This window comes from Eulemur rufifrons, chromosome 15, assembly GCF_041146395.1.
Source record: "Eulemur rufifrons isolate Redbay chromosome 15, OSU_ERuf_1, whole genome shotgun sequence".
Taxonomy (NCBI): domain Eukaryota; kingdom Metazoa; phylum Chordata; class Mammalia; order Primates; family Lemuridae; genus Eulemur; species Eulemur rufifrons.
Genome location: NC_090997.1, coordinates 3575502 through 3603151, shown reverse-complemented (window position 1 = coordinate 3603151; position 27650 = coordinate 3575502). Strand labels below are relative to the sequence as shown.

Sequence of the window (27650 nt, the reverse complement as noted above, 5' to 3'; positions counted from 1 at the left end):
TGGTTCTTGCCTGTGGCTTCTCCTTTCTGACCCCTCCCTAGTGAGTCCATCCTCGCTGCAGACTCCGGCTGTGTTTGCTTCTGTGTCTGCACCTTCAGCCCGGACCTGTTCTGGAAACCGGGGAAGCTGGTCCCCAGAGGCAGAGCGTGATTTGAGAGGGGACCTGGGCAAGAGGAGCATAGTAGCTCATGGGAACCGACCAGGGACAGGTGCCCAGGGGCACACAGGCCAGAAGCTGCTTGTGAGAAGTCAGGGAAGGGGTCGCCATCGACCGGCTGCGTCAGGGAGCTGCTGAGCGCTCACTGTGTGCACCAGGAGGTAAGAACCCACACTCTCCACAAAAGGAAAGCTTTGGCTGGGCGCGGTGGCTCATGCCTATAATCCTAGCACTCTGGGAGGCTGAGGCAGGAGGACTGTTTGAGGTCAGGAGTTTGAGACCAGCCTGAGCAAGAGTGAGACCCTGTCTCTACCAAACATAGACAAGTCATCTGGGTGTGGTGGCACACACCCACAGTCCCAGCTACTCAGAGGATCACTTGAGCCCAGGAGACTGAGGTGCAGGGAGCTATGATGAAGCCACTGCACTCTGCACTGTACCCAGGACTGTGTCTCAAACACAAACAAACAAACAAACAAAAAAGGAAACTTTAGGCCAAACACGTCCTCTATCTTGACTTAAGGATAACTTAATATGAAACCCCAAAGCCATAATTTTGGACTGTAAAACAAGGACCTGTGTTTGAAAAAGAGTGCTACATATGTTGCTTTAATCTTCTAACAATGGGGGTGCATTTCCCACTGTAGGAATTAGGACAGGAGGGCTAGGTGGGCAGATGCATGCAGACTTAGAGGATAAGTCTCTACTGTTTGAGTCATTGAAAAGGCCAAGCCATGTTTGGTACTTGCTTTTAATAAGTTATATGCTGAGTCAGTGCTATGTAAATACGGGTCATACAACCCAGATTCACAGTCTGTTCCCCACTGAATAACCAGGAATAATGGTCCTGGACCTAAATGCACGAAGGGACCAAACACAGCTATGGGGCAGCCCGCTGAGATACAGTAAGTCAGAAGTCCTTGTCCAACTGGCCACTTCTCAACAGTTAAGATATCCATCCCCATTTTCATGTTTCTCTTCTTGCCTACGAGTAACCACAGCGAATTTTTTCATAACTCCTACTGTTTACCAAACCCTCAGAGAAAAACAATGGCAGAGATGACTTGGTGCATATTCTTAAAACAAACAATAATGTGGGTTTTTATTATTTATGGGGCTAAGGAGAAGGGAACTTGGTTGGAGGCCCATGAGAGCAAGCGTGCATTGAATCAAACAGCAGAACCAGAGAAACTGGCTTCAGAGCAAATACTTGGCAGCAACATCCTCTTGGGAAGCTGGGGGTCTGTCCCAGAGCCAGCCTCCAGGACTAAGAAACACAGAAAAACACTTGTTCCAAGGCACATGTAGTTTCTCAGGTTAGGTCAGGGACTCTGTGGGAGTAAAAGACAAACGTTACCCAGGTTGCTGACCTCGCTGCCTCTAAGTCCCAGGAGAGAAAAATTACGGTGAGAGACGGAGACCGGGCCCGATTAAGAGCAGAGTTTATCTCGGCCTCCCTCACCGGTGGAGCAGAGTCATGCCCTTGCCCCACACTCGCCCGAGGGCTGAGGTTGACAGAGACGTTCAGGCCTGAGACTGTCTTCCCAGGAGGGACCTCAGCATCGCAGTGCAGAGAAAGCACAGGTCCTTCTGCAACCCACGCCCTCAAGGACACTGAAGCAGGAACACTACCTGTTTACGGAGAGCCTCGTTGGACTGAAATGAAAAGAGGGAAGGGAATGGATTAAACCATCAAAAGCACCTTAGACAATTAGAGAAACTTTCCCATCTCATGTTCCATTGTCCGTCACTCGATGGACGCCCTGACAGGCAGAGTAGAGGGGATCCCCTGAATTTCACTGCGCTAAGATCCCAGCCCGGGGCTCCCCCTCCCTACGGGCCGCCTCTGCTCCCCGACCCGCTCCCCATCATCCGATGTCAGTGGGCTCCAGAAGTCTCTGGCATTGTTTTGTGTCTCAGCCCCTCAGCAGGGAAGGTGGGTAAGGCAGGGGAAAGGCAAGTCCCAGGCACCTCGCGGGCTTCTCACCTTTTCTGATCCTCCAGTGCAGGAACAGGCCCACCCCAAAGGTGATGAGCCCCAGCACAAGCACCCCGGCTCCCGTCAGGGTCTTGCTCCGGGCGGAATCCGACTGTGCCTCTGGGAAGAACAGACCCGGGGTCAGTCTCACCTCCACCTGCGGCACCCCTGCTCAGGTCCTGTCTGAGACCCCGGAGCCTGATGTAGAATATCAGCAGGAGGACGGTGAGGGCTCACACCTCGGATAAGGAGGAAATTTAGAGGGACCCACCCCTTCAATTCTGGAACTTAGGGTGTGACCTCGGCAGGGGGACAGATGCTGACTCTGGCAGTTGCCTCTTAAAATAACTAAGAATAGGCTGAGAGGCAGAAAGAAGAGAACAGTCCCGTGGGGGAGGGCAATTCAGGAAGTTATCTGATTCCCTGGATTCTCTGACAAGGGAGAACTATGAATCCTCAAGATCCCCTAGGCCAGGGACAGGCAAGTTCCCATGGCCGCCAGCTTCAAACTACACTCGGGGGCTGGTGTAGAAGAAAGATGGGGTGGATATGGCCCAGGGTAGAGGCACAGAGCCAAGATGAGTGGGCCCCAGAGCCAGAGAGTCCCTGCTCCTCAGAGGCGGGGTCTGGACGGGTCATCAGGGAGCAACGCACTCCACTCCACGGTGACAGGACTGTCCAGGCTGGGGTGCTCCACTTGGCAGGTGTAGACATCTCCCTGCTGGGGGGTCACTTCCAGCATCACCAGGATCTGGAAGGTCCAGTCTCCGTTCCGGATCAGGTTGGTGGACACGACCCCAGCTGTTTCCTCCTGTCCATTGAGGAACCACCGGACCTCAATGCTGCCGGGGTAGAAATCTGTCACGTGGCAGACAAGCAGGTTGTGGTGCTGCAGGGGCCCCTTCTTGGAGGGGGAGACGTTCACTTTAGGCTGGACTAGGAGTGGGGAAGAAAAAAAAACAGAGGAGCATTTGAGATCATTATTATTTATTAGACATGTTCATTATGGAATCCATTGGTAGATGCTTAAAATATGAATGATGTGATTAGTATGTCAGATAAGGGAGGTACCAAAAAGATACAAATAGACTCTCAAATAGAGCATGCATGATCTTGTATAAAACAATGAGTACTGAGGAAAATAGACAAAGGCAGTACTTTGTAGCAGATTTAGGAGAAATTTTAAACTGCAAGCAATTAACAGTCTTTGGACAAAGAATATTTAATTAGCTGTGAAACTACCTATCTTTTTAATGTTCTATCTTGATGTAAAGTATGCAAAATTTGCTCTAATTATTTCTTTCTTTCTTTTTTTTTTTTTTTTGAGACAGAGTCTCACTTTGTTGCCTGTGCTAGAGTTCCATGGCATCAGCCTTGCTCACAGCAACCTCAAACTCCTGGGCTCAAGTGATCCTTCTGCCTCAACCTCCCAAGTAGCTGGGACTACAGGCATGTGTCACCATGCCTGGCTAATTTTTTATATATATTTTTAGTTGTCCAGCTAATTTCTTTCTATTTTTAGTGGAGACGGCGTCTTGCTCTTGCTCAGGCTGGTCTTGAACTCCTGAGCTCAAATGATCCCCCCCTTCACCTTGGCCTCCCAGAGTGCTAGGATTACAGGTGTGAGCCACCACACCCAGCCTCTAATTATTTCTTGAAATTAACATATACAGACAATGTCATTCTCTTGGTCTATTAATTCTTGGAAAATAAATAAAATGAAGCAAGCTTGACATGACTTATTCTGCAAATAACCTATGTATCTTCCTGCCTCTCCTACAAAAACTCAAAATCTTCATTATTCCCAAACTCAATGTTTTGAGCCCCTACATGCTTGATTAGTGGAAATCCTGTCCTTTTCCAAGTTCCTCCTCTGGGAACCGTCTTTCCTGTCCTGCGGGACCCCACAGATGATCAGGCGATGCCTGCACCTGGGCAGCTCTCCATTTGCTGTCCCCGTCCTCCTCGTCCTACTCGCTCCTGGGCAGCTTGTGGGTCAATTTCCATGCTGCCACCTGCAGTTTGTCTTCTGGGTCTCTGCCACCAACACCCTTTCCTCTCCAGAAGGCAGAAAAGATGCAACTGCCCCAGAGAACAGCCCATTCACAGGAGGTTCCCGAATCAGAGCTTCTCGGTCCTTACTCACTGAATTCTTTCCTTTCTACTTTCTGCTTCCCAGAGACACAAATACCCTGATGGGGCTGGGCCAGGTACAAGTGCAGTCTGGAACTAACCCACAACCTTTACCCCTATGGTATTTCTGCGTTCTGTCCAGACTTATCCCAGTCACCAGGCTTTTCTGTTCAGTGTGATTGGACTTTAGAGGCGCCTTGGGTTTTCACTCTAGTTCAATCACCTCTATAAACTCCAAGTCCTTCAGATCATTCAACTCATGTCTGAATCCCGATTGTGGATCACATTTCATTTCTGCCCCACAGGGAGTCATAAACATCAGGGGGTACACCTCGGTGTCTATTTTAAAGTCCCAGAACATTCCGTGAGACCTACTTTGCTCAATATTCTGACAGGCGCTGGTCAGCCCGGCGTACATAAGAGACCTCCAGGGGGCGCTGGAGCTCAGGATCAATCCCAAATGGGGTCTTGCTATGTTTCCCAGGCTGGTCTTGAACTTCCGGTCTCAAGCAATCCTCCTGCCTCTTCCTCCCAAAGTGCTAGGATTCCAGGTGTGAACCAGCGAGCCGGGTCCACGTAAGTTTTCCTTGGACACTTCTCTCAACTAATTACTTCGGCAACTTTCCTAACCCATGTCATTCTCCCTATGCCTACCCAATTTGTCCACCATCTCACTCTTAGCACGTGACCTTACCTTCCACTTACCTCCCCAGGAAGAGAAATGAGAGGTGTGACTTCCCCAACCCCTCCCTTCACCCCCCTCTATGCTTTCCTTTTTCTCTCCGACAAGGCCCTTGTTTTGCCGAAGTCTCACCCCGCACCCGACACTGCCATTGACTCAGGTCTCCTCGGCTCCCTGCACCAGGCTCCCCCACCCTACAGGGTGACAGGAGAAGCCAGTGCTCCTCTCGCCCATCCTTGAAACGTCCTCTTGACTCTGCACACGCCTCTTCCTCCCTTCACACTCAGACTTCCTGAAGGAACAGCACCATTCAGCTCCACCACTCCGTGCCAGCCACGCGGAATCCAAGACAGATACCCCAGCCCAGAGGCCCTGATGCCCCACACCCACCTCATCTTCCCCCACCGCTCTCCCCAGGCCTCCCTGGTTTCCCAGCCCACCTTGCAGCTTCTGTCTGCTCGGCCTCCCTAAGTCACGGCACCGCTGTCTACTGTGCTGCCCAGGTCACCTTCTCTGCCTCAGCTTCCAGGACGCTTCTCTGCCCGGGTGCTCCTCACAGCGCCCTTGCTTTTTGGTCTCCTTCCCAGGCTGTGCTCTCTTAGCCACATCACAGAGTCCGGTTCCCAGGATCCAGGCCTTTGCCCTCTTCCCATGGGATCCCCTGTCCCCAGATGGTCTCCTGGAGCCCAGCTGTCCTCCCTGGCTCCAGACCCCCCCTACACCGTCCATTAGGAGTCCCCTGTTCCCACAAGCGGGGCCAACTCCTGGTGTCCCCCAAGTCTCCTCTCTGCATGGCCCGCTGTGCCTGGGTTACCCGCTCTGTCTCCTTCTCCACACGACAGCTCGGCACGTGTGCCTGTCTCCTGGTTTCCCTCAGCCCACGCCAGGTCGGCTGCCAGGCCTGAGGATCTGTCTGCCTCCATCTCCCCTCATTCTGTGCTCGGCCCAGGTCAGGCCTCGCTCCCGGGACAAGCCCACCGCCTGGCTGGGCGCCCCCATCATTCCCAGCCCCCAAGGCCCCTTCCCGCCCCCCGCGACGGCCCCTGAGGAGACCTAGGTCTCCCTGCCATCTGGGCCTGGGTCCCCTGGCTGTCACAGCCCCGGCCTGCGGCCTCACCTCGGCGCTGCGCCACGATGGGCTCCTCCAGCTCGTAGTTGTATCTGCACGCGGTGCCCGCCACGGCCCGTTTCCCCTCCACGAGGTCCTTCTGGCTGTTCCAGGACTCAGCGCTCTGTCGCCCCAGCTCTGTCACCGCCTGGAACAGGCCCACGTCGCTGTCGAAGCGCACGTACTCCTCGCGGTTATAGATGTATCTCTCCACGAAGCGCTGCGTCCCGTTCCAAGCGTAGCACTCCTGCCGCGCCTGCAACGCGTAGTTCTCTGCGGGGCGGGACGGCGCTGAGCCCCGGCGCCACGTCCCACCTCTGTCTCTCTCAATATTAACTCTTCTCCCCAAATCTCCCCACTCTGGATTGGACTGTTTGGATTTTAAAGCACTGTTTTTCTAATGCCGAGTTAGGCCATCTTAGGCGGCCACACCACCTTCCTAGGCCTCAGTCGCCCCATGAAATGAGAGGATTTGCAGAGTCGCAGTGGGACTCCCTGCTCAGGGGTGGTTCAGTGTCATTAGAGAGGGGTGGGCACCCTGAGGAGAAAGTGGTCACTTCTGCTGGCACCTGGAGGAGGAGAGGGGAGACATTTCCTGTGGGGTGGGGACTAGGGGGCGGGAGGAGCTGGGGACTGGGGACAAGGAGGGCAGCCCTGTTCTCTCTGTCCCAACCCCTGCCTGACGTTTCCATCCTGGTGACAATAGGGACACAAGTGTCACCGCCTCCACCAAGCCATCCCTTATTTTTCCCTTTCCCTTTCCCACAGCCGGGAGCTCTCTTCTCTGCCAGTATCTTGACTATGCCTCAATTTGCTCGCGTTTTGCACGCTGCAAATGTAGCAATACATTTCTTAAAACTTTCTTAAAGCTTGGTATAAGAGACTTTCTAGCCTGGAAGTTAATGTTGTCCTTGCACTTTTCAAACACGGCTGTAGAAAGAATGGATCTCGGGAGGTGTGAAAAGTCACCACAACACACAGAGACCAATGGCGGGGGATCCCTTGTGTTTACCGGCATTGGTGGTGTAATTTCATACAGAGGAATGTGGCAGCCTCTGCCACGTGCTCCTCTTGCTAGGGACAGCCACCAGCAGTGCCTGCAGGCGCAGGTGTCCACAGAAGGAGCAGTGACCCAGCACAGCCCTGTGTGCTTAGGCCTGCTCTGTGCCCGGTTACATCGGGGAAATTGAAGTGGTGTGATGATGGTTTTGCATATGTTTCATCCTCTACAAATTAACACCTTGAGCTGAGACGTTCCTCTCTTCTATGTTCGGTATCTAACATAGCTCAGTCAATTTTTCCCTATTAGTGAATGAATGAACCAAGAAATAAAATGATTGATGTTCCTGGAACGTTAGAGGGAACTCCAAAAACTTTATGAGGCATGTTTTCAAAATAGCAGTCTCTGTTACTTCATCACACAGAATTTCAGACATGTCAGTGCTAGGCACGATCAGTCACACACTCGGAGAGCACATTTAGTGCGCAGGTGTGGCGCTGCTGCACGTGTGCTTTTACAGGGGATGCTCACCTGGTTCGCACTGTCGGGGGAGACTGAGAGGGAGTGGGAAAGGTTAAAGCCTAATTTAAAATTTTTAAATAGGCCTCTGGATCCTTGAGCCTTTTCACTGTATCCAAGTTTTTCAGAACAAATGCTTTTAATAAAGGGATTTGTCCTGTGAAGTTTGGATTCGGTCACAGGGCTGCACTTGGTGGCCACATGTGGCCTTGAGGCCTCAGGTTCCCCACCCCTGGATGGGGAGCCCCAAACCGTAGAGGCAGGCACACCGCCTCCTCTAGCTTCAAACACTGGGGAGCCTTCCTGAGGGTAGAAGAAAATAAACCTGGGGTTTCCAGGAGCAAGAAGGAGGTGGTTTCAGGGGTGATCTGTCTGCTACCTTTGTCACCATGGTGATGGTCTGAAAAACATGGGTTCATTTGGAGAATTAGGTCCCACCTCACCCCTCATTAACAGCTGAACAACTAGTGGCAGAGGACGGTGGAGAAGGGGTGTGACTAGCCTCAGGGACACCAGAGTGTTTCCTTAGTGTACAGTGTCACTGCAAAGGCCAGATCCCGTCTCTAGACTCAGGTATCCTGACCTGCCTGTTCCTCTGGTGCCTTGGGCCGCAGCCCCCAAATCTCCCAGGCCCGTCACCGCAGCCCCCTTCTGTCCACGATCCTTCCCCTCTGCCCTCCCTAGTAACTGCCCACTCTCAACGTGCATCCTGTGATTTTACTCTGCTAGTCCTCGTTTCTCCTCCTCATTTATCAGAAAGGGAACATTTTTCACTCAAGAATAATAGTTTTCAAACTATTTATGGTAATATTTAGCTTTTTAAATGGAAAAGTTACCTGCAGAGCAGATATAAGTAATAGGTGGTTTTATTGTATAATTTAAAATCCTTTTTCGGTGTGTTTAGGAAACTATCCTGTCTGTGGAACCCTTGACAGTTGAACGACCCAGAGCACAGTTTGAAAACCACTGATCTATGTGAATTCATCTCTCATTCAGAACAAAGTGTATTTTAAAAATTGCAGGAGGATATCATGGAGGCAACATGATATAAGACAAAGAACACGTAGCAGGTCTGGATTCCAGTCCCAGGACTACAACTTATAACTACATGATCTTGGCCAAGAAATCGCCTTCTAAGTCTCCGTTTCTTGAAATGTAAAATATTAACATTACTAGTAGTAACACTGTTTACCTTGCAATAGTATTGTGAGAATGAAATGCATTAACATATGTAAAACATGTAGCATTGTGTCCGGCTCTGCTCAATACATGTCAGTTCCCTTCCCCTTTGCACCATGTGATCAGTTTCAATATGTGCGAAAGTCTAAGAAATGCGCGGGAGGGAGGAACTAGCTCAGCTCAGGGGCTACTGGAAAGTCTCAAGGACAGTTGCCAGGTGGACCAGACCTTGACACTGAAAAGTTTGTGTTGACTATTTGCTGACTGTATCTTCTGGCCTCTCTTTTGTCCTGGTAATTCTACTTGGAGGAAGAAAATGACAGAAGAGAAAGGACACGAAGACCCCAATGCACAGGGATCTTCTGCAAGTGCCAGCTGGTGCAACAGGAGGACTTGGGGCATGGCCCTACAGCCCGGGGTAGTAGGTGTGGTGATGGGGGAACTCAGCCTCAAAAAGCCCATTTTTTTTTTTTTTTTTTTGAGACAGAGTCTCACTCTGTTGCCCAGGCTAGAGTGAGTGCCGTGGCGTCAGCCTAGCTCACAGCATCCTCAAACTCCTGAGCTCAAGGAATCCTCCTGTCTCAGCCTCCCGAGTAGCTGGGACTATAGGCATGCACCACCATGCCCGGCTAATTTTTTCTATATATATTTTTAGCTGTCCATATAATTTCTTTCTATTTTTAGTAGAGATGGGATCTCGCTCTTGCTCAGGCTGGTCTCGAACTCCTGAGCTCAAACGATCCGCCCACCTCGGCCTCCCAGAGTGCTAGGATTACAGGCGTGAGCCACCGCGCCCGGCCCGAAAAGCCCATTTTAAAAGTGTGTCAGAAGCAAAAGGATGTCCCCCGCATGATCCTGGTTTCTTCCAGTCCATCTGCTATGTCCCATAATGCCCCTGTCAGATTGTGTCAACCAAGCTTTTCTAGCCCAGCCCCTTCCAGCCAAAGCCTGGCCCCTCAGGCCTCTTCTCTCCTGCCCTGTGTGCGGTTGAGGATCTGTGTGGAGCAGGCAGGGAAGCGTGGAATCTGCCCTGCCCACGCTACCCACACTCCCTGAGCAGGGTGCCTGGCAACCCACCCTCAGTCCCTGTCCCAGGCCTGCACGTCCTCATCTCATTCCTCCTGCACATCTCAAACCACCCTCTGCCCTCCAGCCCGCTCACTGCCCACCACCACACGCACCCCTCTGCTGTGTGATCGCCCTGCCTCTGGCTTTCCCTGGTGGCTCTGAGGCTGCCCCTTATCCTGCAGGACAGCTCTGCCTATGGGATGCTGGCACTTTGTCCCCTCGCCTCCTGCTGGGCACTAGGCAGTGTCATCAGACACTCCTCTGGCCTCCTCTCTTCCCAGCCCCATCCCTGTCCACTTCCCAGGATTCCGAGGGCACGGTCCCCACAGCTGAGCCGTCCTGCTAGTGAGTTCTCAGCACCGTCTGTGAGCACACGTGCAAGTCTCTGCCCTTCTCAGCCAAGGGACCTGCGGTGGGGGCGGGGGGCCTTGGGGCTGATGGCTGTACCCGAGATGCCAGTGCTGTTACCCCTGGAACAGGAGGAAGCGCAGCGAGGACAGTGCAGCCTTCCTCTGTCCCAGGAGGGCTGTGGAGGGGTGTAAGAGAGGGAGGATCTATGCGGGAAAGGGGAAACTAAGGCACCTACTTCACAGCCCTTCCTCTCTTGCTGTTGTTGTGAATTTGGACTAGAAAGTTAAGAAGCCTCTTGAGAGGGAACCAGGACTGTAGAAGCCACGATATTGCAGCAGCCACAGGGAGGCAGCGTGAGGAAGAGGCTCTTGCCTCAGTTGCCGCTGCCTTGGCTGTCTGATAACCCGCACTCAGCCTCTTGCACACGCCTACCCGTCCTCCTCTGGTCCTTGCTACGAGTCTCAGCCCAGCCTGGTTCTCTAACCAGGTCCTGGGAAGGTTGGGAGAAACACCTTCGACCAGAGCGCTGTCAGGCCCTGGAAGCAGAGGCTGTCGCGCCCCTTCCTCCCCTCTTGCCGCCACTGTCGGGGCATGGGCCCCGCTCTGCCCAGGGGAATGGAAGGCCCCCTCCTGCGCACCGAATGGGCACAGTGCTCTTCCGAGTCCAGACGCCCTCAGCTAAGGGCTCCCTGCCCGGGTCCCCTCAAGGTTGTGATGCAGATGCCGGGATGATCAGAGGCTGAAACTTGCCAGCCTCTCTCTGTGGAAACCTGGTCCCTCCAATGTCATCCCAGACCTCTTGGCCCCATTTTCCACCACAGACAGACACGCCGACCACTTGGCACCTCTGCCCAGCTCGCATGCCTGTGTCCCTGGGAGAGGGAACGGGCCTGCAGGACGCCAACCTGCCCTATGGGGTGAGTCTGCTCCTCTAGCTGGCCAGGGAGGACGCTGGCCTGTCTCAGAGTCTGGTCCCTGAAAGAGAAAGTCTCCTAGTTGTTTTCGCTGAGACAGAACTCCAGCAGTAGTTGCTCTGTGCTTACCTGGAGTGGCCCTGCCCTGGACCACGGGCTTGAGCAGTACCGCCAGTAACACCGTCAGAGCCGCTGTCCAGGGGCCCCCCGGCACCTGCAGGACCATCATGGAGCTGAAAAGGGTGGTAGAATGTGGAGAGTTGCAGTCAGGAAAAGAAGGACTCAGTAAATGGAGCTCCCGTCTGAAATATTAGAGACCATGAACCAAATGGTCTCAGGTGGCCCTGGGATTGGGCAGACTCTGAGAAAATAATCAATAGGCACTGAGCCTTGTATGAGTCATCACTCACTGGGCAGACGGTTGGTGTGAAAGGTCTGACAATGGCAAGTGTGTGATGCAGGGAAGATGACAGATGGAGGACAGTGATACTCATTTTATTAACAACAGGTGGGAAAGTCATGAGGTTGTGGGAGATGCTGTGTTTTCTTGCCTCTGAAGGTGATCTCAAACATTCTGCTGGCACATCTATGGGGACCGTCACTCCCCCAACCCTGTCCCACGTCACACACGCACAGGACATGACATGGGGTGGAACGAGATCTATCTCAGTGTGTAAAGCGTCATTCAGTGACATGATTTAAAGTGATTAGAGTGCCCATCCCAGACCTCAAAATGAGACCTGGAGTCTGTCCTGCCTTTGCTCAAGGGCATGTTAAGGATCAGCATCCATCCATGTTTTCTTTCTCCCAGAGGTCTGTTCGTCTTGAGATGTGCAGGGGACATGGGGTCCTTCCACAGGACTGTCATTAGGGTCGGCAGGGCTCAGTCTAGGGACCTTTCACCTGAGAGTATGGACATACTAGCTGTACTACCAAGGAAGACCAGTAAATGAGGAAGGAAATGAAAAAAGTCATCAAAGACCCTACCTCCTCCAAAACATCTGATTCTGTTGTGTTTATAGTGCATTTTTTTTTTTTTTTGAGACAGAGTCTCGCTCTGTTGCCCGGGCTAGAGTGCCGTGGCATCAGCCTAGCTCACAGCAACCTCAAACTCCTGGGCTCAAGCGATCTCCTGCCTCAGCCTCCCGAGTAGCTGGGACTACAGGCATGTGCCACCATGCCCAGCTAATTTTTCTATATATGTTTTTAGCTGTCCATATAATTTCTTTCTATTTTCAGTAGAGACAGGGTCTCGCTCTGGCTCAGGCTAGTCTTGAACTCCTGAGCTCAAACAATCTGCCCGCCTCGGCCTCCCAGAGTGCTAGGATTACACGCGTGAGCCACCGCGCCTGGCCTATGGTGAATATTTTTACAAACTTTCAAAGAACATCACACAGTTATAAATGTGATTCTGTTGGATCACCAATTCTAATAAAGAAAATGTCAAACTGTTATCATTTCTTTATGTAGATATTAAAATGTGAATAAATGCTAGTATGTAAAATGGCACAGAAAAACACAATTATATAGCATAAGGTGTCGATGAGGAATGAGGAATCAGTATAGAATTGCAGGCAAACGCTCAGGTTCTTCAGTAAATCTACTTGGGTTTGACTCTTCTCTTTGTCATTTATCTGCTATAGACAAATAGACAAATACTTAATTCCACAATTGTCAGGTCAGTTATTTTTCTTTCTTTATTATTTTTGTTTTTTAGAGGTAGGGTCTCCCTCTATCACCCAGGCTGGAGTGCAGTGATTCAGTCATGGCTCACTGTAACCTCAAAGTCCTGGGCTCAAGTGATCCTCCTGCCTCAGCCTTCTGAGTAGCTGGGGCTACATCTGTGCACCACCACTGTTAGGTCGGGATAAGGAGGAGGGGGAACAGATGCTTTTTCTAGGGGCTTTCCACTGAGAAACAGCACTAGGAGATGCTTTGTCTACAATAGGAGGAACAAATTGACCAAAGAGGACTTCTAAGAAAGAGCAGATGACATGTCAAGGGGACTTCCAAGGACTGAACAGATGTTTGGTCTATGACAGGGTGTCTCCAAGGACCGACCAACCAGAAAGAGGTAGGAAGGCCACAAGGTGGAGATATGGCCAAGGCCACACCAGAGGGTCTTTAGAGCATGTGTACAAGTAAGGCGACAGTACCCTCAACCGACCTACCCTCATTAACATAGTAAAAAATCACACCCACCCACGCCAGGACAGTTTGTTCATGCATTTATTTATTTATTTTTCCTACATACATCATGGACACATGACAGTTTAAATACCAAGGCAACCCCCGGAAATTGCCACAGGAGTATAGAAAAGGGGAGGATTCGTCATTCTGGGAATTCTCCACCTTTTTCCAAGAAAAATGATGACTACTCCACCCCCCTGCTTAGCATAGAATTAGGGAATCAGCATAAAGGGGAAAAACATTTTGTCAAACTCAGGGGCTCCTCCACTCTCGGGATTCACTCTGCTGTAGCAAACCTTGGCGCTTTTCTTGCTTCCATCTGCTTGGTCTGCTCATTTGCTTCTTGGCTCCGCACCAGGAACCATTCTTCGGTACTAGAAACCAAAAACCAGGGAACATGGACCTGACATCTGGTGCCCATGCCTGGCACCAGCCCGGGCAAATAAAAAAAAAAATTGTTTTTAGAGACAGGGTCTTGCTATGGTGCCCAGGCTGGTCTTGAACACCTGGGCTCTAGTCGGCCTCCCACCTCAGTCTCCCAGGTAGCTGGGACTATTGGCCTGAGTCACCACATCTGGCTGTGACTAGTAACTTAAAGAGAATAAATATTTCAGACAGCTTCCATACCATAAAACCTCAAATAATAAGAAATCTGGGTAATGAGAATTATCTAGAAATTTCACTAACAAAGGTATCCAAGATCAACCCCATTCAAGTTAATTAAAAGCTACAAGTGGAGACTATAAAACTCGTATATAAGAGAGTAAGTAAAAAGTAGATATCTCAGGTAGGTGGGCCTGAAAGAAAGATCAATTATATTCTCAATTAGCTAGTGCATTTATCCCTAAATATTAACATCAGCAGGATATTTTTAAACTTGATGAAATAACTTAAAAAATCATTTAGAATAAAATAATGGACAAAAAACATCAAAGGTCATCTGAATGTCTGGCATGGGGGTGGGTGTGAGGAATGAAAGAAATTACATAAAACATTTGCCAAAATTATTTCTATGGATGTAGCTTCCATATCTGCTAAAATTGGACTATTTTTGATGCTTCCTTAACCTCTTTTGTAAATTTATTAATTTGCCAGTGGGCTTATCATGCTGTTGGATTCTGATATCCCCAAATCTACTGAGCCATGGCCGGACACTATCTCCACTCCCCCATCCCTCACTGCTTCTTAAATTCCTTTTCATTGTTTCAATTCTCTAGCACTTTCTCTTGCAGATGGTCCTGCTTCCATGAAAAGCTACTCAGAGAGGGCCCACATTTATTTTTAGAGAAACATTGTAACCTCTATTCTGCCTATCCAATATGGTAGCCACTAGTACATGTGGCTATCATAATTTATATTTTTTTGTGATACTCTTTTATTTATATAGAATTATAAATTACAAACTATTATTTTGCTCAATCCTTTCAACCACCACGTGAGGCAGACATGCTAGAGGATATTAGCTCCATTTCACAGCAAGAATGGAAGCACCGTTCCCATATTTAGTATGAGACAGCTGGGATTTAAGCTCTGGGCTTCCATACTCACAACCGCTTTTTTCCCATGACTTTGTGATACATCATTTTAAAGGAACCTGATTTCACAATGCTTTACAATAGAAGAGTAACATGTATAACATCTATTGCTGGCAGATTATCTCTGGAGCCAACCAACCTAATTGATTACCTCATAACCTGGCACACTTTCATGCACTTGTATACCTCTAACTCAACTTCACAGCTATGTTTGAGGGCTCCATGAGCCACAATTACAGCAAAGCTGACCTGAAAGGACCAGCACCACAATGGTCAAGCATACTTCCAAATTTATCCTAGGCCTGGCACATCCTCACCCATTGCTTAGATGGCAAGCTGAGGCAACCAAGCGAAGGCCCCTTAGAAGTGGACACTGATGAAAAAACACAAGGAGTATCAGACTGACTTCTTTAAGGTCAACATCCTCAGAAAGCCTGTTGCTGGTCTCTACATTACCAGCAGGACAAGGGGCAATACTTCTGGAGTACAGAATATGCAAGAAAAAGATCAGTTAAGCTGCCTTCCAGATGCCTAAAAAGCCAAATAGTGCTAAGTTCATCCATGCCAAACAAGAAAATGGTTCATTCCTTGCTGATCTTGGTTTTAAGGAGAAAGATGATCACCAGAGAAACCAGGAAATCCCATCCTGAACCCTGGAAGGGCATTTCCCAGACTTCATGGTGCAGTGGCAACACAGTCTGCCACTGTGAAGGGGAAAGCTATCTTGGTCAGCTTTGGTCTTCCACAAGACAATGGAACCAGAGACCAGCAAGATCAGGGCTTGGGTGACCAATCCTGGGAAAAGCAGGACATCCTCACATGAAGTGCAAAGGTCCATGGGGAGAAGAGTCTATGAACATCCCAAAATTGTAAGCAAAATTTTGAGTACATGTATGTACCTGGCAAAGGGGTTCTTCATTCTCAAATCCTGAACCAGACAAAGGGACTAACCAGTTGCAGTCTAGGATACAAAAGCCACCAGATGCACTTAGAGCCAGCCAAGACTGAGAGCTCTCAAAGCCATTACTGAAAACTTGGAACATGGATTCAAAGAGACAACTGAGCACTTGTTTTTGCATTCTCCTTCCTGATTGTATTTCGAGTCTTTTCAAAACAAAGCCCTGGGAGGACCCAGATTCAAGCATGCACTTGGGCTTGGACCATGTTGCAGGAGTCTTAGGGATCCTTGTACACGTGCTTGAGCTGTTTGTTCACCAATGTTTAGCCTCAGGATAGAAGATCTGACAAAGGAGGACTCCTTTCTCCATGGCACGTGCTGATTTCAGAGGTGGCGGCAGCCAAAGTGGAAAACGCTGGAATTTTTCCTCGGAACTGGACTGTGATGAGAGGTTCCTGCCACCAGCATAACCTACTGTCTTTTCCCCAACTCTTCTCTTCTTTTTTGAAGATACAGCAGAAATAATCTTCTCTGAAGATACTAGATAATTCCAAAACCCACAACACATGCTCCCAATGCACTGTGCTGTCAGATACTCTGGGCCTAGTTCAGCTGGCGGATGAGCTGATTGATGCGTTCACCCCGATAGCCAGGTGAGCCCATCTCCTTGAGGAAGCCAACTTTATTCTTGATAGCATGACGGGCCACTGAGAGTTGGAAAGAACACAAGAACCATGAGATCTCCTGGAATGCTTCCCCAGGAAGGCAATTTCATGAATGAGGTCTTTCAAGCAAATGACACCAAACCTCCACAGGTGCTCTTCCTTCACTGTGATATCTGTCAGAAGGATGGTCTTATTCTTGACCTTGGCTTGTCCACGTTTCAAGAGGAGTTCCCAGACAGACTTCAGATTTGGAAATCCCCAGCTCACATAAGGTTCCACTACTCGCAGCATTTTTAGGCTCAGAGGGGTGAATCTAACAAAGACACCACTGAAAATTTTCTTTAGGTGAAGGCTTGCGATGGTCTTTTGCACCAGTGAACTCGCCCCATTAATCCTTTGGACGTGTACAACAAAGGCCAAGGAATGCTTATCCGGCAATTCTAAGGCATGAGGTGTCACTTCTAGTCCTCTGAGACCCACCCTGTCCCGTTGCTGCCACCAGGAATCATGTAGAAATGATTCCAGTCTCTTCAACCTGGGCCCTTTTCATTCCACGGCCCCTTCTTTGCCAAAAGTGCCTGCTTTGCCTGGGTGGCTTTGAGGGCTTGGTAAGCCTTCTTCTTTTTCAGGAGATCATCTGGAACCAAAGGGATTTGTTCTCTTTCCTCTTGCTCTGCCATCTTTCTAGTGTTGCAGCTACTGATCATGTGCACTCGCCAATAATTTAGATTTAAATAATTTAAAATTAAATTAAATAAAAACTTCAGCCCCTTAGTTGCAGCAGCCACTAGCATTTTAAGTGCTCAAGAGCCACCCGTGGCTAGGGGCTACTCTATCGGACAGCTAGATACAGAATATGTCCACAGAGCAGAAAGTTGTGATGGACAGCACTGCCCAAAGTGGTGTTCTCTGGGGACCACACCCACTTCCCAGAGATCAGGCCTCTGCTTGTGTACAGCGACTCCTTTCCACGGCTGATGTGGAAGTCTTGCTTCTGTTGGTGTCTTTTAAAAAATATTTTAAAGTCTTTTATTATTACTGTCTCGTATATTTTGGCAAAAAATATGTATATTCATTTCTCTTCAATTTTTTAATTGACAAAAATTGTGTATATTTATGGTGTGCAACATGATGTTTTGATTTATGTATACATTGTTTAATGGCTAAATCAAGCTAATTAATATGTGCCTTATCTTACATACTTATCATTTTTATGTGATGAGAACACAAGTCTATTCTCTTACCAGTATTCGAGTATACAATACATTGTTATTAATTATAGTCACCATGTTGTATGATAGATATCTTCAACTTATTCCCCCTGTCTAACTGAAATTTTATATCCTTTGATGTTGATTTTTTTCTTTTTTTGTATTCAACTCTTAAAATATATAATTAGGGTTGTTTGGCAACAGAGCAATGCTTGGCATATTTTCACAGCTGCTGTTAAAAGCATAGCCAAACCACAGAAGCCTCAGTGCTGCCAAAGTCTATCTATTTGGTCACATTTATTTTGACTTATGTCTTTTGTATGTTAACTTTTCTTGTAAAGAATGGTGGAGTATTCCCAAGTTGTTGACAAATTCCCTTATTTTCTGTTCCAAGTCTAGATTCCACTGTTGGCCACTAGGTGGAGACTGGATCTTTCTTAATGCCATAATACCATTTTAAATTCAGATTCTTTGCAATGGATAATCAGGCGTTTTCCTCAACAACTTTAAAACATTTCTCACGAGAGGTAAAAACAACCCAGTTTCAATTCTCTGTAGTTGTCCAATAAAAAGGGAAAGGAAAAAGTACTAAATTATTTCCTTACAGTGCAGAAACAATCTAAGTGCCTGTCAATACATGAGTGGATTAATATAATGTCTTATATGTAAACCATGGAATACCACTCGGCCATAAAAAATGATGATCTAGTATCTTTTGCAACAACCTGGATAGAACTGGAGACCATTCTTCTAAGTGAGGCATCACCAGAACAGAAAGATAAACACCACATGTACTCAATACTAAATTGAAACTAACTGATCCACACTTTCGTCCAGGTATGGAAGTAACACTCAGTGGAAATCAAGTAGGTGGAAGGGGTCGCAGAGGATGGGCAAATTCGCTCTTAACAGGCAGCACGCACACTATCTGGGTGAAGGGCACACTTATAACTTTTGACTCAAACTGTACAAAAGCAAAGTATGTAACCAAAGTGTGTGTACTCCTGTAGTCTTCTGAAATAAAAAAAGATTCCCATGGCATTGAGCAAAAATTTAAAATTTCACAGAACACTTTCATGTGCATCCCTGGTATGTAACTTCAGCTTTCCAAAACCTGCTTAAATGGTAATAGGACTCAAAAAGCATTTGTAATAATAATTTCAGAATGAAAAATAATTTTATGAGTTAGCCCTATGTCTTCTATAATAACCAATGTTTCCAGAAAAGTAGGGTGTAAGAGTGTCTTATATACCAGTATGTGACTTTCTTTGATAAAAATTGATGCTCCTGTTATTTTGAAAATTGTGAACACAGTGGATGGGAAAGCATTATCTCTGGGTGTGTCTGTGAGGGTGTGTCTGGGGCTGGCGTTTGAATCACGGACTGAGCAAGGGAGATCTGCCCTCGCCCAGTGTGGGCAGGCGCCGTCCAATCGGCTGAGGCCCTGGATGGAACAAAAAGGCAGATGAAAGAAGAAAGGTGAATTTGCACGGTTTCCCCCTGCTGCGGGTGGGACAGCTTCCTTCTCCTGCCGTGGGACGTCATAACTCCAGGTTCTCTGGCCTTTGGGCGCAGGGACTTGCACATTTACCTTCTCTTGGTCCCTTCCTCGCCCTGCATTACCTTTGCCGTCCCTGACGCCACGATGGCCACGTTGCCTGTTTAGCCTGGACTCCCTCGTGTCCCTACTCCAGCCACATCGTTTCCTGACTCCTGCGGCTTCTCCTCTCATTCCTGCCCTTCAGACCCACCTGCTCTCCTTACTGCGTGTTACTGTCCCTCCACACCCTCATCCCATGTCACCTGGTCGCTGAAGGCTCCAACTGCCCTTGCTTTCAAACCAGCCACCTCAACGCATCGCCCCCACCAGGGCCACCTCCAAACACAGGTCTGATCATGTAACTGTCCTGCTTGAGACCCTTCGGCCATTTCCCAAGTCCTGTGGGGTGAAGTACCAACACCTGCGATTAGCTCAGAAGGCAGGTTACACTAGAGCCCAGCGCACACCTGCCTCGGCTTCAGTCGTGCCAGGGACCTGCAGCTCTCCCTACAGTTTCAGGCCTCTCTCCTCCTGACCTGCTGCTCCTGCTGGAAATGCCATTTCCCGCTTTCTCCGCTTTGCCAACCCCAGGTCAACACCATCCCTAGGACCCTTCCCTAAATCTCACTTTGATTTTAATGCCCTCTTTATGCTCCTGTGTAGCATCTTGTGTGTACCTTGTGCTAACTCAGCGGTGATCAAACCACACGTATAGTAGCCATCTTTTCTTTGTCTCTGGCATGCTTTGCATTTCAGGCAGCTTGAGGACAAGCAGCATGTCTTCTTAATTATGTCCTGAGTGCCTGGAGACTGAAAGTTCACAATATATGCTTTTTTGACCAAAGAAAAATGAATATTTGAAGAGTATAATTTGTTTAAAATGCACAAAACTTTAGTTTTCAGATTTTGTGAATATAATAAATATAGAATGTCCTGAGGTGAACAAACTACATCTGGGTAGGTCAGCCTGTAGTCCGTGGGTTTTTTTCCTTTTTTGTTTGAGCTTCTTTTCTGTAAATGAGTAATTTTCTAGCCGCCAAACTCAGTGGAGGACCCTGAGCATTCATGTGTGACAGTGAGCTTGCCGTTACTAGACGCATCCAAGGAGGGGACTGGTTCTCACGTGCCGGGGCTGGGAGGAGAAATCCCTGCTCAGGGACCAGTGAACCATGCAGTGTCACTTCACTTCAGTTCCTCTACCATTCTTGAGCCCAGACTCTTTCATTTTTATTGTTTTCCTGTTATAATACTAGGCGTCTTGTTTTCAACATTTTACTCCTTATATATCAGTTAAAACTAAAGATAGAATCTCACTGGTGTTTCAAATGCAACAATCGTTATTTCTAATTGCAATTACACTTCAAAATATAAACTCAACATGAAAATTTTGTGAATGTTATGTGAATGATAATACTTTTAATTTCCTGTACCTAAAATAAAAGTGTTATGGACGAAATTGTATAACCTACTGTTTTTATTTTGAAAGTAAGAATGTAACTTGAAGTCTATATATAGCCCTAAGATTCTGGAGGTCTTTTCTTTTTTCTTTTTCTTTTTTATTTCAGCATATTATGGGAGTACAAATGTTTAGGTTACATATATATTGCCCTTGCCCCACCCGAGTCAGCTTCAAGCTTGTCCGTCCCCCACACAGCGAGCACCGCACCCATTAGTTGTGAATATATCCATTTCGTCCTCCCCCCTCTCACCTACCCAACACCCAGTGAATGCTATTACTATATGTGCACTTAAGTGTTGATTAGTTAAAACCAATCTCATGTGAGTACATGTGGTGCTTATTCTTTCATTCTTGGGATACTTCACTTAGTAGAATGGGTTCCGGCTCTATCCAGGAGAATACAAGAAGTGCTATATAACCATTGTTTTTTGTGGCTGAATAGAACTCCATGGTATACATATAACACATTTTATTAATCCACTCATGTACTGGTGGGCACTTGGGTTGTTTCCACATCTTTGCAATTGTGAGTTGTGCTGCTATAAACATTCAAGTGCAGATGTCTTTTTGATTGAATGTCTTTTGTTCCTTTGAGTAGATGGGATTGCTGGATCAAATGACAGTTCTACTTGTATCTCTCTGAGGTATCTCCATATTGCTTTCCACAGAGGTTGTACTAGTTTGCAGTCCCCCCAGCAGTGTATGAGTGTTCCTATCTCTCCTCAACCATGCCAACATTTATTGTTTTGGGACTTTTGGTTGAAGGCCATTCTCACTGGAGTTAAGTGATATCTCATTGTGGTTTTGACTTGCATTTCCCTGGTGATTAGAGATGCTGAGCATTTTTTCATATGTTTGTTAGCCATTAGTCTATCTTCTTTTGCAAAGTTTCTGTTCATGTCCTTTGCCCACTTTTTGATAGGGTTGTTTGATTTTTTTCTTGCTGATTTTCCTAAGTTCTATATAGATTCTAGTTACCAGCCCTTTATCGGATGTGTAACATGCAAATATTTTCTGCCATTCTGTAGGTTGTCTGTTTGCTCTCGTGATAGATTCCTTGGCTGTGCAGAAGCTTTTGAATTGGATAGGGTCCCATTTATTTATTTTTGTTGTTGCTGTGATTGCCTTTTAGGGTCCTTTTCATAAATGCTTTGCTTAGGCCAATATCTATAAGAGTTTTTCCAACATTTTCTTCTAGAATTCTTATAGTTTCATGCCTTAGGTTTAAGTCTGCTATCCACGGTGAGTTGATTTTTGTGAGAGGTTAAATGTGTGGATCCTGTTTCAGTCTTCTCATGTGGCTATCCAATTTTCCCAGCACCATTTATTGAATAAGGATTGTTTTCCCCAGTGTGTGTTTCTGTCTGCTTTGTCAAAGATGGGGTGGCTACATGAGGATGGTTTTATATCTGGGTTCTCAGTTCTGTTTCATTGGTCTATGTCTCTGTTCTTGTGCCAGTACCATGCTGTTTTATTTTCTATAGCCTTGTAGTATAGTTTGAAGTCTGGTAAATTGATGCCTCCCAATTTGTTCTTTTTGCTTAAGATTGCTTCTGCTATACGGGGTCTTCTCTGGTTCCATATGAAGCGTAGTATTATTTTTTCTATATCTGTGAAAAATGGTATTGGGATTTTAATAGAGATTGCATTGAATCCATAGATCACTTTGGGCAGTGTATATATTTTAACAATGTTGATTCTTCTGACCCATGATCATGGTATGGTTTTCCACCTGTTTATGTCCTCTGCTATTTCCTTCCTCGGTGTTTCATATTTCTCCCTGTAGAGGTCTTTTGCCTCTTTAGTTAAATATATTCCTAGGTATCTTATTTTCTTTGTTGCTATTGTGAAGGGTATTGAGTCTTTAATTTGATTCTCAGTTAGACTGTTGTTGGCATATAGGAATGCTACTCATTTCTGTACATTGATTTGGTAACACAGAATCTTTGGGGTTTTCTAGATATAAGATCATATCATCAGCAAAGAGAGATAGTTTGACCTCTACTCCTCCATTTGGATGCCCTTGATTTGCTTCTCTTGTCTGATTGCTCTCACAAGGACTTCCAGCACTATGTTGAATAGAAGCGGTGACAGAGAGCAACCTTGTCTGGTTCCAGTTATACATAGGAAGGCTTTTAATTTTGCCCCATTCAGTATGATGTTGGCTGTGGGTTTGTTATATATGGCTTGTATCATTTTTAGATAAGTCCTGTCTATGTCTATTTTGTTAAGTGTTCTTATCATAAAAGGGTGTTGAATTTTGTCAAATGCTTTTTCTGCACCTATTGAAGGGATCATAAGGTCTTTGTTTTTGTTTCTATTTATGTGTTGAATTACATTTATAGATTTGTGTATGTTGAACCATCCCTGCATCTCTGGGATGAAGCCCACTTGGTCGTGATGGATTATTTTTTTTGATAAGCACCTGAATTTAGGTTTGCTAGGATTTTGTTGAGAATTTTTGCATCTGTATTCATAAGGGATATTGGTGTGTAGTTTTCTTTTTTTGTTGCGTCCTTTCCTGATTTTGGTATCAGGGTGATGTTGACTTCATAAAATGTGTTGGGGAGGAGTCCTTCCTTCTTGATATTGTGGAATAATTTCTGCAGGATAGATACCAGTTCTTCTTTGTAGATCTGATAAAATTCAGGTGTGGGCCGGGCGCGGTGGCTCACGCCTGTAATCCTAGCACTCTGGGAGGCCGAGGTGGGCGGATCATTTGAGCTCAGGAGTTCGAGACCAGCCTGAGCAAGAGCGAGACCCCATCTCTACTAAAAATAGAAAGAAATTATATGGACAGCTAAAAATATATATAGAAAAAATTAGCCGGGCATGGTGGTGCATGCCTGTAGTCCCAGCTACTCGGGAGGCTGAGGCAGGAGGATCGCTTGAGCCCAGGAGTTTGAGGTTGCTGTGAGCTAGGCTAACGCCACGGCACTCACTCTAGCCTGGACAACAGAGTGAGACTCTGTCTCAAAAAAAAAAAAAAAAAAATTCAGCTGTGAAATCATCTGGTCTGGGACTTTTCTTTTTGGGAAGGTTTTTATTGCTGTTTCAATTTCGGTATTTGGTATTGGTCTGTTCAGGAATTCTGTTTCTTCCTGACTGAGCTTAGGGAGGCTGTGTGTTTCTAAGAATTTGTCCATTTCCTCCACATTTTCCAGTTTATGTGCATAGAGGTTTTTATAGTATTCATAGATGATAGTTTGTATTTCCATGCCATCACTTGTAATTTCTCCTTTTTCATTTCTGATGGGGCTTATTAGAGTTCTTTCTTTTCTGCTTCTCATTAGTCTAGCCAGAGGTATGTCAATTTTGTGTATTTTTTCAAAGAACCAGTTTTTCTTTTATTAATCTTCTGTATAGTTTTTTTATGATCAATTTCATTTAGTTCTGCTCTGTCCTTTGTTATTTCTTTTCTTCTGCTGGATTTGGGGTCAGTTTTCTCATCCTTTTCCAGTTCTTTGAGATGACTCATTAGACTGCTTATTTGTGACCTTTCTGTCTTTTGGATGTAGGCATTTATGGATATAAATTTTCCTCTGGAGGTCTTTTCATTTCTTTCTGTATTTTTCTACTCTGAAAGATTTTTATTCCTCCCTCCATCCACCTCTGCCCCACTCTGCGGCTATACTGATAATTTCATGTCTGGTCCTGTAAGGATTCTGAGATCCTATGTGAGTGGGGTGGGGGCACCACTCAATATTGTGTCTACCAGGAGTTGTTTGACCTTGGGGAAGTCACTCAACCTCAGTCTCTAATATGCAAAGTAATGTCTTCTACATGGGGCTGTGAGGATTAAATGAATAAGCGGAGCACATAGCAAGTACTCAATAAATATTATCTTAATGTGTTTAATATTATCATTATTGTACTGTTGTGATAGATGTTTAAGTCTTCAGGGACAAGGGAAAACACTTAAAGTTTCAGTGGGTCATTTCTCTCATTGTTTCTTCCCATTTCTTTTCTTTCATTTTACATTTTGATTTTCTGTCTTACTCCTTCATGTTCCTAATAACCTTCTCTTTACCTAGTCATTTTCTGTATTCTGTTTAGTTTCCTACGTACTCACCCATTCTCCTGCCTTCATCCCCGTTATACTGCGGACCATGTGTCAGTGTATGCAGAGTTTGTCCAGACATGTAGTCCTTCTGGGGAGGATATATTTGAATTTCATGAGGATGAGCAGTTGTCCATGGACCTGAATAGGAAGGGGACTGTATGGCATCTGCCAGAGTTCATTCATGCCTCGACTTTGATGCTCGGAGAGGTATCACTGACATTGTCATGGCAAGGAAGAACTTGAACACTCTGATCCAAAGGTCCAAACACAGCCGGGCCACAGATGGTACCGAGTGTAGTTGCCTGTTCCTCTAGAGTCCAGCTGGCGGGCTGGGAGGGCTTCTCTGCCACACAGAGCCTGGGAGACTCAGATGTTCACTCAAGAATGAGCCCCTTCCCTATGAGTGAGCAGTATTTGGCCTACAAAGCAGGGTGCTTAGGCCATCAGAGGGGGCATTTTCTTTCTACTCAAGAGAAAGGTTGAGCTGAGGGGGCCAGGTCGGGAGCATGAGAAGCTGTGACCCTGACCAGGAGCCCTGGGGGAGCAGAAGGGTGGGCCTGAGAGGTGTTGCCCCTAATCTGGAGAATAGGGGACTTCGGTGGTGGAACCTTTGAGATTTAGCCAATGGCAGTAGACTCGTTGTGTCCTGTCCCCTTTCAGAGCCCCCTGAGGTGACTGGGTTTCCCAAGGACCCTGTGGAGCTGGGCCAGACCAACATCCTCATCTGCCTTGTTGATGAGTTTCTCCCACCAGTGCTGAATGTCATGTGGCTGCTCAAAAGGCAGCTGGTCACTGAGGGCATCGTCGAGACCATCTTCCTGCCCAGCTCAGAATTCAGTTTTCACAAGTTCCACTACCTGACCTTCCTTCCCACAGCCAAGGACGTCTCTGACTGCAAGGTGGAGCAGTGGGGCCTGGATGAGCCCCTCCTCAAACACTGGGGTATGAACTGTGTCCTTCCCCCCCCCACTTTGCCATCACTGTCTTGACACCATCTTTATTTCCAGGACCCTTCCCCCGCAGCCCTGCTTTCCTTACTCCTCTGTTTTATTGTCACTTTATCCAATATTTACTCTCTCATGGTTTCCAATACCCAGCACCTCCTGCACTCGAGGCCAGCCCCTGCTCTCGGCACCTCCTAACTCCATCTTTCCCTTGTGCCCCAGAGGCCCAGGAGCTGATCCAGGAATCTGAGACAGTGGAGATTGTCATCTGTGTCCTGAGCCTGCTGGGGGTCATCACTGGTACCATCATCCTGAAGATCAAATGATCTGACAGCACCCTTGAGTTCTGGGGCCTCTGTGAGTCATCCCAGAGGTGTTTTAGGGATACAATGGAAAGGAAGAGGTAGCATGCCAAGGGTGGTGAAGGGAAGGAGAAACACTTCAAGAAGCATCCTTTGAGCACTGTACATTTTAGAGCCACTGAGCTAGGTGAAAATATTATCAAATGCAATAATGAATAACATTAGTTGAGTTGCTTACTACATTCCAGGCACTATTCTAAATGCATCTTATGTATTCACTTATTTATGTTTGGAGGTTGGTACCCATTATTTCCCCGATGTTACACAGGGGGAAACAGACACAAAGAGAAGTGAAGTTCACACAGCCTCAAAGTGCAAAGCTTGGATTTGAACCCAGGCATTGGGGCTCCAGCAGCTGCAGTCTTATCCAGTGTGTAGACTGTGTCATCTGCAGCAATATATCTCTTCTTAGAGTCTTCACAGCCTTGTTTTTCTTCTGTGCTCATAGTGATGTCCAAAACCTCCAACACTGTGTTAAAAATTTGCAACAATAAAGGACATGCTATATTTTTACTTATTTATTTATTTATTTTGAGACAGAGTCTCACTCTGTTGTCTGGGCCAGAGTGCTGTAGCATCAGCCTAGCTCACAGCAACCTCAAACTCCTGGACTCAAGCAATCCTCCTGCCTTAGTCTCCCAAGTAGCTGGGACTACAGGCATGCACCACCATGCCTGGCTAATTTTTTTCCTATATATTTTTAGCTGTCCAGCTAATTTTTTTTTCTTTCTTTAATAGAGATGGGGTCTTGCTCTTGCTCAGGCTGGTCTTGAACTCCTGAGCTCAAATGATCCTGCCCCCTTGGCCTTCCAGAGTGCTAGGATTAGAGGTGTGAGCCACCTCACCTGGCCAACATGCTATTGTTTGCAAAATCTCAAAGGGAATGCATCTGATTTCTCCACCAATATGTTTGTTACAGATTTTTGTTTTATTATCTTTATTTACCATATGATTTAACTGATCAAATTCTGTTTATGTATTGCGTTGAATTCAGTGGAAATTAATATGAATTTTTGTTAATTACATTATAGATTTTCTGACACTGAATTATGATTGTATTACTAGAATAAATCTTTCTGATCACAATGAATCGTTTTTGTAATTCACTATTAGATTTGGTGACTTGGGTAAAGTTATTCCATAATTTCCTTCTCTTGTATGATCCTTAGCTGTCTCTGGAAGTAAGGATGCACCAGCCTCATACGATGATCTGGAAAGCTTTGTTCCCTTCTATAATAGAACTACACCCACCCTCATCACGATCTGTTCCTCGAAATCAGGAAGACTCACCCTGCTGTGATATTTCCGGGACAGGGGCCCTTTGTAAGGCTATTCTTTGCTTCCCGTTTCAATTTCTTTGATATTCATTACTGTGTTTTAGTTTTCTATTTCTTCCTATAGTTTTGACCTTTGTGTCTTTCTAGAAAGGTAGTCATCTTATCCAGATTTTCACATCTATAGTCATGGAGTTGGCCATATATTGTTTTCATTTAAAAATGAAAGTATGTGCAGTCATTGCCCTTTTCAGCCTGAATCTCCTACATTTTCCTTAGCAGTCTTGCCAGGTCTGTCAGCCTCGTAAACTTTACGTTGGTTCAAATTTTGATTTTGTTTATCTTCCCTAGATATTGTTTTCTAGTTCATTGAATTTTCTTCTTGTCTTTATTGCATACATAATTTTTGTTTTTGTTGCT

The 27650-nt window shown here is 46.6% G+C and overlaps 1 protein-coding gene and 2 pseudogenes across 1 annotated transcript; 1 reads left to right on the top strand and 2 right to left on the bottom strand.

Annotated features, from left to right (window-relative positions):
• Positions 1–1165: 1165 nt before the first annotated feature.
• On the bottom strand, positions 1166–11369 carry LOC138395045 (HLA class II histocompatibility antigen, DP beta 1 chain-like). Its single transcript, XM_069487329.1, has 6 exons — positions 11219–11369; positions 6068–6331; positions 2790–3071; positions 2145–2255; positions 1790–1813; positions 1166–1488 (listed from the first exon to the last, which is right to left on the bottom strand). Exons 1-5 carry the CDS (start codon positions 11316–11318, stop codon positions 1794–1796), a joined length of 777 nt encoding a protein of 258 aa, XP_069343430.1. The 5' UTR covers positions 11319–11369; the 3' UTR covers positions 1166–1488; positions 1790–1793.
• A 4946-nt stretch (positions 11370–16315) lies between these two features.
• Positions 16316–17084, bottom strand: LOC138395825 (ribosomal protein uL30-like; annotated as a pseudogene).
• Positions 17085–24370: 7286 nt separating this feature from the next.
• On the top strand, positions 24371–25955 carry LOC138395650 (HLA class II histocompatibility antigen, DP alpha 1 chain-like; annotated as a pseudogene).
• Positions 25956–27650: the final 1695 nt, after the last annotated feature.